Here is a 15,865-nt window from a genome sequence, read left to right on the forward strand (position 1 = left end):
TATAGGCAACAGTAGATTTTCTATGTTCAAACTGAAAAAAGTTAGATAAGAAGGAACATAATGAGCCATAGCCAGCATTTGAGTGTATTAATGAATTTCACTTTCATTCCACTAATCTGATGTTTTATTTCGGATTTGATTTCAACTATCCTTGCTTTTTATGTTTCCTACATGATATTTTCCAATTTACGTTTAATTAACGGGAAATATCGTAACCTAATTCAAATATTACTATAATTACTATATCAAATGAATAAAAGGAAATGTTGAGTAGAAGTCAATTTAAAAGCAATCCAATGACAAAAATAACCAAAAAGATAATCTTAAGGGCAACATACAGTCTTAAACAATAGACAGGTGTCTATACAATGATTCAAGCCCTAAATCGGACAGAGTCTTTAAAAGTTGTGAATACATTTAACAGAAAAAATCAAGTATATGCAAACTACACTCAATTCTTCAAATAACGAAAACGACATAAAGATGTAATATTCAAACACTAATGACTTTCAGACTAATAAATAAACTCATCATAGATACCAGGATTAAAATTTTGTATTTGCGCCAGACGCGCGTTTCGTCTACAAAAGACTCATCAGTGACGCTCGAATAAAAAAAATTAAAAAGGCCAAATAAAGTACAAAGTTGAAGAGCATAGGACCAAAAATTCCTGAAAGTTTTGCCAAATACAGCTAAGGTAATGTATTCCTGAGGTGAAAAAGCCTTAGTATTTCAAAAATTCAAAGTTTTGTAAACAGTTAATTTATAATTATGACCATATCAATGATAATTCAGGTCAACACAGAAGTGCTGACGACTGGGCTAGTGATACCCTCGGGGAATAAAAACTCCATCAGCAGTGGCATTGACCCAATGGTTATTGATAAACTCATCATAGATACCAGGATTGAAATTTTGTATTTGCGCAAGACGCGCGTTTTGTCTACAAAATACTTTTACAGATGGCGTCGTCGACAGGATATATTTAATTTAATATGAAATTTGAAATTGGCAACGTGTAGTAGAAAAAATTTTTCTAGGGCATATACCGTAAAAAGACAAGACTGAAGAAAGTGAAACAAAAGAAGATTCTGATACCGTAACAGCCGATAAAACAAAGAAGATATAAACAGAAAAGTAATCTGTTGAGACATTTAATCGATACAAGATCTACAAAAAATGACACATCAGTAAAAGTATTAATTGAATGCTAATATTAATTATTGTCCTTAAATGACGAATTGTATTTTAATCATCTGAACATGGTCTATATTCTGTATTGCAATTATTCATGGTAGCACGTCCATTTTTATTGTCTAGTGGATTTTGATATGTGTTAAGATCAACATAAACGAGAAACTGCAATACTGGAACACATCTACAATGATTAATACTGAAAGGATTTTTATCTTCCTTTTCCTATGCAATGCATTTTACTGTTTCGCCAAGAAACTACTGTTGTCTCCATTTTCTAACCATTCCTCGGTATAAATAAAACCACAAAAATACTGAACTCCGAGGAAAATTCAAAAAGGAAAGTCCCTAAGCGCATAATGTGAAATCAAGATAAGGTGATTACTGCATTATAGATTGTTTCAGGTCACCTTCGCCTTTGTAATTTCAACAACAGCTAACTGCCAATAAAGTCATTGTTTCTCAAGTGTACCTACAAATCATCCCTATTAAAACTCAAGTCAATCCAACTAAACATCGAGAGTTTTGTTAAATTTCTTTACATCAGACTCTTTAAAATTTATGAGTGAGGTTTTATAAAGGGAATGATTTCTTTACACTTATCTAACCTGAAGCCACTAATGCTTTCACTTGCCTGGGAAATCTCGCGTCTCCTGTCATCCTTTTAATGTTTTACATTCACCCTAGTACACTCTCACTCGTTGGATTTTTTTTTTATCGAATTATAAATAGATATAAGATACCTTTCGATTATCATTATCATTATTTTGTTGCCACATTGGTTAAAGGGTATTTCAGGCGTGTAATACCAGCTATATCGTTAGAGCGACAGATTTTCACATCACTAGACAAGGGAGTAACATATGTAATTAACTCCATGGCTTCAGCAATCAATATGTATATACTAGGCAACTTAACATTACGATTTACATTTATGAACAAATAATTTAGTTTAGATTTAGAATACAACTCCTTCAGGTAAAGGTAACATCTTTTGATACTTTTTCTTATTTCTTTATTTTTTTTTTTCATTTTGCTTGTACCTGCGTTTTTGTTGTCAATCATTACAGAATGGCAGAGCAAATTGAATTTTTGAGAACTCGATTTGACTATACATTTTCATTTTTTCTTTTTTTTTTTTTGCATTTCATCGATCGAGTTTGAAAAAAAACCAGTGGAATCAGACTAAAAAAAACCTGTTTCATCCCGACACGTGTGTATGTGTTTGTCCTTAATTAGTGACCTCTCGTCAGTGGTTCCTTAAGGTAGCAATACACAGTTTGGAGTGTAGTTTCGCATTTTGGTGTCGGAAATTTGTAGGATTTTACAAATATGAAAGTGATTGTGAAATAAAATTCATTTTTAGACAGCTGATGACTACTTTAGCCTTCAAAGTGGGTTTATAAGAACATCAAGATTATTGTTTACATGTTTTATGGACTCTTTTTTGTTTGACTTCCGTATTTTTATAGCCAGACCGGCCATAAAAATTAAAGTTTACAAACACTTTTTTTCACACGAACTTTTTGGAGCAATTTTACAAAAACAAAATGAGATGAAAGACAGATAATTTTTTAAATCTTTTGATAGTTGTGTGTAAACAGTTTCAGAAAAGGTATCACTCCAAGGGATTGAAATCCTATTTTTGGCCAAATTTTGAGGAAATATGTGACATCTTTAACCCCAATTTTACAATATCTTATAGCAAATACATGCAGGTTGTTGCCAAGAATACATCAAAAAGAAATGATCTTTAACCATTTCAACTAATGGATATCACATCTATGGACGATACCGATTACACACATATGCACATATATGACACAAACATAAAGCCTAGTTTGTAAGAAAGCAAGAAAAAGGGGATGGTAAAATTTATGAGGGTAAATTTTTGAAACAAATTTCCCAACTGTATGTTGCTATCTAAGGTTTTTTTTAATTTATTAGGGGTGTTTTCAGGGTACAGGGTTTTGTAATTTGATGACATATATTAACAAACTTCTGGAATTCGGGCGGTTTGATGCTTGATGTACTGTTGTCTATATTTAAAGGCCGTATTTGGACCTTACGGATGTTTTTGATTTCAGGATTTTTGGTGTCGGAAATTTGTCATTTGATTGACGTTGACCCTGCATCACTTTGATTTATAATTACCTTCGTTGGATTGGGATATTCTTGCTGACTCAAACGTTGGTTACATAGCTTTCCTTGTTTTAAGCATTATGCCACTATCTACATTCGGCATTGATCGTTCGTTTAAAGTTTTGTCAAAAATGCTCCTATTTGGCAATACATCTGTAGATTTTGTCTTTGATGTTTTTTAAGCAAATATCAAGATTTTATTCCATCACAACGGGTTTATCTGTTTAATTCAGATTAATCACATACATTCACTATCGTTTATGAGCTAATGGAGTTTGAAGGCACGATTTATTTCAATAATAAACATAAAAAAAATATATATAATATATAATTTATTATGTCAATCAATACCCAAAATATCACCATGCATATTGCATATTAAAAGTGAATTTCATTATTTATTAGAAACAAAATCTGTATTCTTTGGGTCGCATATTAAATGAAGTCATTTGCATTCTGATAAAATTTATATAAAGAAAGCTATCAACGATACCAGGCAATGTATACCTGGAGTAGAAAAACCTGAGTGTTTCGATAAATTCAGCAATTTCTAAACAGAAAATGTACAATGAATAAACATATTAATGATATTTTATGTCAACACAAAAGTTTTCACTACTGGGTTGGTGATACTCTCGAGGATGAAACGTCCATCAGCAGTGACATCGGCCCTATGGTTGTGACAACAAAGCATTACGAACCGAAAATTCGAAATATTGTGCGAAATAATATTATGGCAATCTATTTTGGATAGAAAACCTTAGTGTTTCAAATAATTCAACATAAAAATTAGTTTTATCAAGCAGTGTCGCCTTTTCCCTTCAAAAAGACACATTCAAATCATTTAATATCATCATAGCATGTGTTATAATATATCGAACTATACTTGGTAATAGAAATTCAAAAAACATTGCACCAGAAACACATATGATAATGTGTACTAGCGTAGATTTTTTTTTTAAAGATGTGCTGTTTGTCCTAAACAATGACTATAAAGCATATTATAATTGAGGCATGGACTAATTTCAAATAGAAATGTTTATCTGGTCATTTGTAAAATTATACATATATGTTCAAAATCTTGTTGTAGGATGGGATTAATCATACTTTAAATAAAACCATTCTGATTCAAACAAAAGTTGGATTTTATTATTGACAACATATTTCTTACCTTTTGAAGACGTGTTTTTAAATAGAAAATCGACATTCCAATGGGATTCAACTGTAATTTTCTTCTTTCCGACTTATTTATACTTCTACTTTTATAAATAAATAAATAAAATAAATAAATAAATAATCTTTATTTCACGATTTATACAGGAGCTTCTAATGAAGAATGAAATTTAGCTTTAACTTTAACTTTAACTTTGACGTTTCGCCAAAAAAATGATGTCATTTCACATGTTTCACTAAATAATTCAAAGTTTGGAAACAACGTTGAACGCATTTGTCCGATCAAACTTAAAATAAATATACCAAAGATACAGTTACGTCTGCTTAACATATTGACGTACACAGAAGTAGTGCTTGTTTATATATATATATATATCTTCCGATTGATATGATAATCAAGAGCCACGTTTTCTATAGTAATTTCCTTGATAGAGGGTTGCTGCTTACAAGTAGGCTATTAAACCAAACGTTTCAAGTGGTGTAGTTGAAGTCGTCCCTTCAGAAATTTTACAGACGCCATCGCGAGTTATTATGGAGTATCTGTTTCACAGATGACGACGGATATCTTCCAATTGTCTTTACACAATTCCGTCGTCTTCCACTTCTTAGTTTGTTTGCCTTTTTAACTTTTTTTATTCGAGCGTCACTGATGATTCTTTTGTCATGTTTGTAAATGAACATTTTTATCCTGTTATCTATGATGAATTTATATCCTGGAATGAAACCTACTAAATTGGAATTGTCAAAGAGTTCGTAAGATTATGGTCAACACGACGGAGGCTACATGGGGAGCATGATCTGTTTACTTTTAGGGGCACATGCGATCACACCCGGTTTTTATGGGGTTCGTATTGCTTAGTCTTTGGTTTTCAATGTTCTGTGTTGTAGATTGTTGTTTTTCTTTTGGTAGTTTTTTGGTACTTTGCCATTGTGTTCACAGTAAGCTTTCGACTTACGAGTCTTACTATCCATTTGGTATTTCCTGCCTTCTAGATCTGTTGAAGAATGTCGATCTTGGAAACTTTCACTGACGCCGTTATTATTTGATTGACCGTTATGAAATATCTGTGTCACATATAACCACGGATATGTTCCAATTGTCAAAGCCACAATCATTGTAACAACTTCTTAGTCTGAAATCGAAGGATGCGACTTATCGCCGAGTTTTGACTTGTTTTGAGAGAACACGACACGAGTCACTATTGGAGCAAGATCAGAGTAACCTTTCATAGCACCTGGTATCATCTCCGGTTATTTGGTGGTGTTCGAGTTGCACAGTTTTCAGTTTTCTCTGTATAGTTTATTGTATATTGCTGAATGTCTTTTTTGTCATTATAAATTGTCTGTTTTACTTCGACATATGATTATCTGTCTTCTCTAAAGGTAATATTGAAATCCGAGAATACACCAAATATATTTCAAAAACATTCGTCTGCAGCTTTTTTCGTAATTTTCTAAAAACAAAAACAAAAATAACTATACCTTAAATGAATAATAATACATGAAAATGCATAACTATTTAACAACAACATCTTAGCGTTTTATCCATCATATTTTAAGGACCAAATAAACTGTCGCGTTTGATGACAAATTAAATTAACTAATGCTATGATAGAAATTGAAAACGGTCACACAATCGTTCAGCAATAATTATATAAAACTCTACTATTATGTTTGTAATAGATAATTGTTAATTAATAATGAAAACATGAACACTTATTTGATAATTTTAACAGACTATTAAAGATGTGCCATCAATGACCAAATTCACTAAATGGCAATGACGTTAAGATACAACTACAGGCAACGACTATTGAGGTTCATCACTACTTAGGACACGCACATATACATATGACGGAGTTAAAACTAGTTTCTATTGGAGCAAGATCAGAGTATGTATGGCTTTCCAGATCTTAAAAATACACCTGTTAATCTCGAACATTTAACATATTCTTTCGATTTGTCATACACGAATGATTTCACGGTTACACATTATCAGAAATGAAAGTGCACATGCAGTTCAAAAGTGATCAAGTTTAAAATATTTTTTTGATATCAACAAACAGGATATAGTATTTATCAATCGAATATTTCAAATAATGGTCACCTGGTTTGGTAGTTACGATGTTTCTTATGTCCTTGTATTCGATTTTGTGCAATTTTGAAAAATCGTTTGTAACTATGCTAACTGTATATAGTATAAAGTTTCGTGTGGGCTTGTATTATATTTGCCTTCGGGTTTATATGATCCGTTCATCCTATTTTGACTCCTCAAAATGCAAGACTCTATCCTAAATTGAGGTAAATTGTATGGCTTTCCAAATACCGTTTCGATTCCTAACATCACTGAAGAGACATTAATTGTTGAAATCCGGATATGGTGTACAAAAACCTTTGCACCTTTTGTTTGCGGTATATCATCTTTTATGCAAGTTTATTGTTTTCTGTTTAGTATTAAATTTATAATTTAAATCCATTTATTACATCGGTGATCCATTTATTTGGCAATCGCCAATGGCAGTCAGCAGGGTTTAAGAACATTTGTTGTTCGACCTGCGTTTTGTTAAAATATACTTTTTCTCTTTTTGGGTCTTTTGGAAAATGTTGTTTGTGCTGTATTTAGACCCCCCTAACAAGAAATTTGTTTTGCATGCACACGTATAAAAATTGCGGTTTTTATCCAACGCAATTATAGGTTTGAACGTTGTTTTCAATTTAGACTTGTTCAAATCAATATATATATATATATTGATATTATATCATACTGTATATTGATTTGTATATCTATTTAAACGTTTAAACACGTGACAGATGTTACAATATATTTCCTCCACCAAATCGTCTGACATACAAAACTATAAGCAGGGTGTCTTTGATGAGGTTTTTGATATAATGTTAACACTAATCATATGTACAAACGTCTTCAAACAAGCAAAACTGTCAGAATTTGGTTTTTAAAAAGACAATGTTTTAACTAAGTAATACTCTTATTATGTCTTTGACAGCTCTCGTCGTGACTCTTTACTCGTGTGACTGGACCATCAATAGCAACATCGCTTGCCTTGAACCCAGTTTCCAGCCCATATCCACCTCCTTGAAATGAAGCTCCAAAAAGAGTACTTCTATGATGTGCTATGTACATGTATAACTAGAGATACACGTTGCATTATTGATACAATTATTATTATAATTTTCCAGTCATCATTGTTTTTAATTTCAAGAGGCTTGATAGCCCGAGTAATATTTTGATACGAGTTATTTAAAATGTGACGGGACATTAACTGTTTGGATAATTTGAACTATTATGCCTTCTGAAATGCGATACACGTTTAACTTTAATACATTATTTTCGACTTAAATTTGCAAGTTTCAAAACTTTTTTTTTTCGCTGTCTGCTTAATAAAAATAAAAAACAATTCCCTTATGACAAAAACATCAATAGTCAACTTGATGGTAGCATTAAGATATTAAGATATATACCATAACTATGCTACATTATCGACAGTATTTTTTGGATCTATATAGCCAGGTTATGAATTTAAACAAAAGATCGACCTGGTACATCAAAGTCGCACGCAAGTAAATTTCAAGGAATGGACACACACATTCTAATTACAGGTATGAGATAGGATTGTTCAGTCTTTTCCGTCAATTTTACCTCACAAACAGACCTTACCACTGAATTTAGATGTTTTGACAACAAAACAATTAATGATTGTTGTTAAGCAGAAATGCGATCTTAAGTTCATCATATTGTTTGGTTACTGTGTCACTGATATATACCCAAACATCTGGTTTGATATACATTGTACTTCGAACACAGGTGAGCAAAGTAAGCTAGTGAAAAATCGACAGGCAATTATTACGAGTTTCAAAAGAACTTCCGCATCTGTATGTATTAAAGAAATAAAAACAGATGTAGATCGAAAGAACGCATATGGGTATTAATTCTGACTTTGCTATAGTCATTATATCGAGAAAAAAAATTGGGAAATCGCACTATGGGTAAATAGATATTATTATATTGCATGTTATTGTTACATAAGTAATTGATTTCATATATTTTTTGCAAAACTAAAAATATTGTTTTTCACTAATTTATCATATACTAAAATTCAGATATGTAAACGTGCATCTAATATTGCGAATGTTCGACAATTGACTAACATGCATCCTAAGTCAGGAACCTGATGTTCAGTGGTTATCGTTTGTTGATGTGGTTCATAAGTGTTTCTCGTTTCTAGTTTTTTATATAGATTAGACCGTCGGTTTTCCTTTTTGAACGGTTTTACACTAGTCATTTTGGGGCCCTTTATAGCTTGCTGTTTGGTGTGAGCCAAGGCTCCGTGTTGAAGGCCGTACTTTGACTTATAATGGTTTACTTTTACAAATTGTGACTTCGATGGAGAGTTGTCTCATTGGAACTCATACCACATCTTCTTATATCTAAGATTTCTTGTTGTGATTTCAGGTTATTTGTTATTAACTGTTCAATATATGTTTTGTTAATCTACCGATTAAGTTTAAATATGGCGCATAGTTTAGAACTAAAAGAACTAGATTAAATTAATAGAAGTCTGTCCCAAGTTACGAACTTCAGCAGTTGTCTTGTGATATCTTGATGTATTTTATAATTTTGATAATTGGGAGTCGATGAAAAATATTTTAATGTTTCTGTAAAATTAAGTCACAACTTAAATAGACAGGGGACAATTTATAACTTGACATATTGTATCAAAACCATCTTTTGTTAATAATTGTATGTTACCCTCTATATTTCTTTTACCTATTTTTGTCATTGAACTGTTGTTTCATTGATGTTTTCCCACATCTGCAGTCAAATGCTCTCTATTGTTTGCTGTATGTTAACTTCACACATGTGTAAAAGAGAAAGATACCTAAGGGATATTCAAACTCATATGTCGAAAACAAACTGACAATACCTTAGCAAAAATCAAAAATCGACGAAAAAGTACACAACAGGCAACATACAAAACTAAACACCGAGCAACGTGAACCCAAGTAAAACAGGTGATGGTCTCGTGTGCTTCGGAAAGGTAAGCAGATCAATGTCCACAATAAAGATCATCAATATTTCTATTTACTTGGTAATTTAGATGTGCTTTAATGTTTTGCTTCGCCATGAAATGCTAACTGACAATATTACATTAATTGCAATGATTTATATTTATTTCCCAGTTAAATAAAAACCGATAATTTCACATGCGAAATAAACGTGGTTATTTCACTCTCTGACGTCATACAACAATAAGCGTTGTCAAGACGTCGATAACGTCGGATCAAAACAAATTGTGAATGCGTAGGGAAAAAATATAGTTCCTTACATTTTCTAAATTAATTTCATAAAAAAAGCCATTTGCCAATGTAATAAAAAGAATAACTAATTAAAGAATTCAAATATCGAAAAATATTCAACTCGTGACCGACCAACACTGATAACTAACTCATGCGCTACGCGCATTTGTGAATTAATTTGTTGTTCGGTCACTCGTTGAATATTTTTCTCTATTTGAATTCTTCGATTAGTTATTCTATAATTAAAATTATGATCGGATGTAATAATGCAAAATCGAAGCAATTTCAGCACATGTTCATGTTCACTGTCTAGTTTTGAGAATAGTATTTAGAAATGAAATTATAGTAGTTTGTTTTGTTGTACTGCATGGTAGAAACGATCTGAAAATATTCAAACTCGAGGGTTTGGGTAATCTCAAGGAATAGAATTTTTGAACGTTAAATCATTTAAATTTTGTATATGTATTGTTTGTTTTATGTCAAAGAGTTGTTTTTAAAATTCACAAATGAACAGAGCAGTTTTGCTTAACGAAATTAATAGAATATTGAAAAATAACTTAAAAAAAAACCAATACTGGAGTTTATACATAATATAATTAACACATTCTTATCCCCTCTTAATAGAAATATTTGGTCACTACATGTATATGAATTTTAAGAGAAAAAGGCAGGTTTGACACCCAATTTTGTATTGTTTATCTTTTGTCACAACATTTCCTAACAAACAGAAGCATATACACGGGGACACAATGATGCCTTTATTATCTCACCGTCAGTGTATTATCAATAATACACTTGTTTAAAAAAATCCTATTTATCCTTTTGCAAAATACTAACCTCCCAGAAAACTACAGGTTATCTTTCCTGGTTCAGATATTGATAATGTAGTAAATCAAATTTTTCTATTCCTTTTTATTCTAAAGGGAATGAAACAAAATACCAAGTTTGCATTAATTTCTATAATAGTCACAACTGAAATATAAAATATGGAACTTATTTGTAAAAAACAATGCATCATTTAATTGATGCGCTTTCAAATACAGCGTTAAACATTGATGTAATATATATAAATTATAGGCAACCGAGTTTACTGATGTTAAATCTTATAAATTTAAGAATGTTATAATCGGGAATAGAACAAAACCGGTATATAAACAGATATGTCGCCTATTCTTATAACTAACGAACTGAGACTGCAACTGATTCACTGACAGCCACATCGTCTCCATGACCAATTCGTGATGGTTATCATTAAACTAATGAAGTGTCGATATCAATCATTCTTTCAAATATTAAACTATGTTGGAAGTTCCTAACAACTGAACATGTACGAGTTTAGCATGCCGTATGGTTGGCAGAGCTGCAACATATAGATAGAAAACTTAAAGATAGAAAGCATATAATTGAATTTACTTGTCCAAATAAGCCCAATGATATTGTATGTCAACGTTTTAATTGAGATATGTAAAAACTACACGATAAGTCAAGAGTGTGTGTTACTGCTAGGAAATGGAAAGTGGACAATTGAAAAGTTCAAATAATCACGTTTGTAATAGATTCTAGTTTGAAGTCGTTCATTTGTGTCAATATTATGGAAAAGATAAAGATATAAAGCAAACCATCTAGTTTATGTAGTACCCGTGATCCCAAGTTCACTGGGATAGATGAAATGCAAACACTCATGAAAATTCGGGTAATTGTGACAATAAGACATAAACATGAAAGTGCAATTAAATAATTTTTCAAGAAGCTTTTCATGTAAAGGTTTTTTTTAAATCCTACTGCATATTAGTATAAAGACAAGTAGGCCAGTACATCATCAGTAAAATTTGGAATACCGGCAGTCTGTCGAAATATGTTGTTGGCGTCAATGTTGTTCTGCACAAAATAATATTTTCTTGATCAACAACATAAGTTTTATCCTCAGCTAGGTCAAATCAAATACTGTTATATTTTGCATCTCTGCAAACCACATGGCATTTATTAAAAAAAAGTGAAGAGTGTTTTATCCCGAGTCAAAATGCTGAGGTATCTGTTGTTTTCCAGCTCAGTTAAATACCAGCAAAGAGATTCAAGTAAACGTCGATGAGCTACAACGACAATCATCAATCAATTGCCATGTTCGTTTTGGTGAAGATTTACAAACAAGGAAGGTAAACAGATACTCTGAATGTAGTTAATTTCAATTCACAACAAAAGCCGCATAATATAGAAATATTGAAATGATAGTAAACAATAAACTTGTAAAACGTCTTAACAAAGGTTGGGAAATTTTATTGACCTATGCTCATAATACGAAAGCGCACGCAAGTAATAAGATGAAAAAATACTGCTCACATGCATTTCAATTTTATGCTAAACCACATTGAGCAAAAATTTTAAATATATTATAATTTTGCTAATATATCACTGAAAATGACATTGATAAAATATCAAAAGGGAAAAATAATTCAACAAAATTATATATTTTTTCAAACTCATTATTTCGATATTCAACATATAATCACCAAAACAATATATATGGTTTGATATGATGTAATTTGAGTTTAAACTATAATTTTGTCACAATTTTGGAGGTGTTAATGTCGAGTTTCTGATTTGCCTTACCAAATTAAAACATGTGATACACATAATTCTGATGAAAAAATCCCTACCAGATCAACCTTTTCTAAATTATATATAGCGGTCAGTATAGCAATTTAACTTGGCTGATAAATAAAGGAATTATTGCACGTAGACCTCCAACATAGCGACAAAAGGGAAATAACTCGTGTTCAAATTTCGTCAATCTAGACTATCTTAACTATGTGAAACTTAATGACTTCCCATTAAAGTTAACTGTGCTTTTATTAACAAAACAGGAATCAGCACCCTGTGACTATATGTGTCCTTCAGCTTTTGCTATTTTGTGTTGTCTACCGTTGGGAATGTGTGCCTTGTGGGCTGCAAACAGTGTAAGTATATCATTCTGTTCCAAGTAAAGTGTATGTTAAAATTTGTTTAAAAAGAATGAGGATCATGATTATATGAATAAAAATATGCCATAGTTTTAAAAGTATTTAAACAATATAAAAATAACATAGATAACTTTGGATAATCAGAACTCATATTTTGGTTTAATTATTATTTATAGTAGTATTCCCACATTTACATTAAAAATAGAAAATAGTTTTTTTTTTCTTTTGGATGTTTTCATGAACTAATTGCTCCAGGTAATTGCAAAGTTCATTGGTGCAGTCATAAAAGTTATCACAATAAAATTTATCTAAAATGAACATTTATTAGTGTGAAACATCTAATATGAAACGGAAAGACATATACTTTAAAAAAAAATAGAAGGGAAAACATTAATTTTTCATTTAATGAGATGGCGTGAGTATGTTTTAAGTTACAGGTCAGGTGATAATAAATATAAAAGTTACTTTAATAATTAAAGAAACAATTATTTGTAGGCACTCAAATCCTGGGCAAGAGGAGATTATGAAAAAGCTAAGGTGAAGAACAATATAGCTTTATGGTTGATAGTTGCAGCGTTTCTGTCTGGATCGGCTGTTGCTTTTATAGTAGTAATAACTCGACTCAAATAAATCACATCATATGTTACCTGACAGCAACTTTTTGAATTATACTATTTTTTGTTTTCTAGATATGACCTAAGATTATAGCTTTTTCCATTTTCATATATATGTTTATGTTTAATTTACTATATCTCCTAATTAAATTTCTATATAAGCAACATAAAACTTAAATGTGAACAAGTTTTTGATAGTATAACAAATCAAAGTAACGTTCGTCTGTAGAACTAAGTTATAGGTCTGGTATCTTTGATGGGTATTGAACTTGCTGTCTAGTTTATTCATTTTTAAATTATCCAATTTTGCACTTCCCAATAAACATCACTTCACTTTTATTAATTTATCTTTATTTTGGGTTGTTCGTTTTTTCCTTGATTCACTTATTCAACACACCGACTTTTATTTGTAATAATACTTAAGTAAACAATGATAATTTATTGATGATGTAAGCCCCCTATTTATATATTCAGAAAAGTTTCGAGACGAAACGCTGAATTGATAGCATTTGAAAAAGCTCTTTAATCTCATTTTCAAGTGTATTGATGATGGTATGTCGCTCAATGACCCACATTTCAGTGAGTGAATAAAAAACACTGATTAATTTCGTGCGACGGAAGTGCTTTTTTGAACTTACCTACATTAGTAACGTTGTATAAGACCAAAACATATGAAGAACTATAGGACATAAATGGACCGAAAAAATGTCGAAATTCATATAAGGTCATCTTGGCCTGTTTGCATCTCATATACCCAAGGGAACTTGAGTTTAAGGATACTACCAAAATTAGAAGAATTGTTTCATATCTTTATCTTTAAAAAATTTGGTGACTATGTTGAACGAATCTATCCCATCGAACTAGAGATAAAGGATACTACAGATACAGTTAAGTCTGCCTCATATCTTGACTTACATCTAGAAATTGACAATGAGGGTCGGTTGAAAACAAAACTTTACGACAAAAGAGATGATTTCAGCTTCCCAATTGTGAACTTTCCATTTCGATGTAGCAACATTCCAGCAGCGCCAGCATACGGAGTATATATCTCCCAATTGATACGATATTCCCGGGCTTGTATTTCCTATCATGATTTCTTTGATAGAGGATTGCTGCTCACAAGGAAGCTATTAAACCAAGAGTTCCAAATGGTGAAGTTGAAGTCATCCCGTCGTAAATTTTACGGACGCCATCACGAGTTGGTTGACCGTTATGGAATAACCGTTTCACAGATGATAACGGATATGTTCCTTATGTCGTAACTTCAATACCCTTCCCTTTTCACGAATGTGACCTACCGAATTAGACTACGTACCGGATTTGTAATAACATAAGCAACACGACGGGTGCCACATGTGGAGCAGGATCTGCTTACCCTTCCGGAGCACCTGAGATCACCCCCAGTTTTTGGTGGGGTTCGTGTTGCTTAGTCTTTAGTTTTCTATGTTGTGTCATCTGTACTATTATTTGTCTGTTTGTCTTTTTATTTTTGGCCATGGCGTTGTCAGTTTATTTTCGATCTATGAGTTTGACTGTTCCATTAATATCTTTCGTCCCTCTTTTATCTTTTCCTAGAGATTGAAACAGATAGACAACTTCTAACTCGAATACATGTATATGACAAATGTTCTAATTGTGAAGTTCACATTTCTCAGCAGTAATTGTTTGGCTGCTCCATCTTAAAGCGTTTATCGTAAGACGTTTACATATCACAGTTAATTTTAATAAAGAATAATCATATTTCACTTTTTTGTAATATTTTCCTTCTCAGTTTGTTTTCAACGAGTTTTAGTTTAAAGAAATGTGAACTACTTGCATTCATGTTTGCTACATGTATCTCTCAGTCTAACATACACACATACACATATTTACAGATGTTTGCAGAAATGTAAATATGTTTTATATCAATAATTGTTTATGTCTTCAAATAAAAAAAATCAATGTATTAAATACAATTGTTGGAAGATCAATATCATACTTCAACAAAATTTCATATACATCACAGTTATTATTTGTCTTTGCAATATAATATGCATACGAATGATATTGTTTTATTGTTGTTTTTTTACTTGATTGTTATTTTTATTTTAGGAAAACTGTGTACAAATCTGTTAAGTATAAAAGATTTGATTGCGCTTCTTAATAATATAAAATCAATACATGACCAGGACGCATTCAAAGCTGCAGTCAAGCAACATATGAAAAATAAGTGAATTGCATATTTATTTGTGACTCCTCTTAATTTCCTGATTTCTTTTAATTGAAGCGCTATACACTTTAAGGACCCCCATTGGAAATAAGCAAAAACGCTTGCATGAGTTATTCTTGGAAGGGTATTAACATGTACGACCCTTTTAGCATTTGTTTTATTTCATAGTTTTAATTACGCATATTTTAAAACTGTACTTGTGTACAATTGATATCGATTCCTGAATGAATGTTACCTTTAACTTTAAGAATATAGCTTTA

At 31.4% G+C, this 15,865-nt stretch overlaps 1 protein-coding gene across 2 annotated transcripts in view; it reads left to right on the forward strand.

Annotated features, from left to right (window-relative positions):
* Positions 1 to 8,437: 8,437 nt before the first annotated feature.
* Positions 8,438 to 15,865, forward strand: part of LOC127704643 (synapse differentiation-inducing gene protein 1-like) — a 52,442-nt gene continuing 45,014 nt past the window's right edge. The window contains exons 1-4 of one of the 2 annotated variants that reach the window (XM_052208785.1): positions 8,438 to 8,514; positions 11,872 to 11,978; positions 12,687 to 12,779; positions 13,278 to 13,689. In XM_052208785.1, coding sequence (XP_052064745.1) covers positions 8,511 to 8,514; positions 11,872 to 11,978; positions 12,687 to 12,779; positions 13,278 to 13,412 — 339 coding nt within the window. In that variant the 5' untranslated portion in view covers positions 8,438 to 8,510 and the 3' untranslated portion in view covers positions 13,413 to 13,689. Of the gene's footprint in view, positions 8,515 to 11,871; positions 11,979 to 12,686; positions 12,780 to 13,277; positions 13,690 to 15,865 lie in introns of those variants that run through there. The other variant, XM_052208784.1, reaches the window with a different exon arrangement.

The sequence above is a fragment of the Mytilus californianus genome, unplaced genomic scaffold, assembly GCF_021869535.1.
Source record: "Mytilus californianus isolate M0D057914Y unplaced genomic scaffold, xbMytCali1.0.p SCAF_6, whole genome shotgun sequence".
NCBI lineage: Eukaryota > Metazoa > Mollusca > Bivalvia > Mytilida > Mytilidae > Mytilus > Mytilus californianus.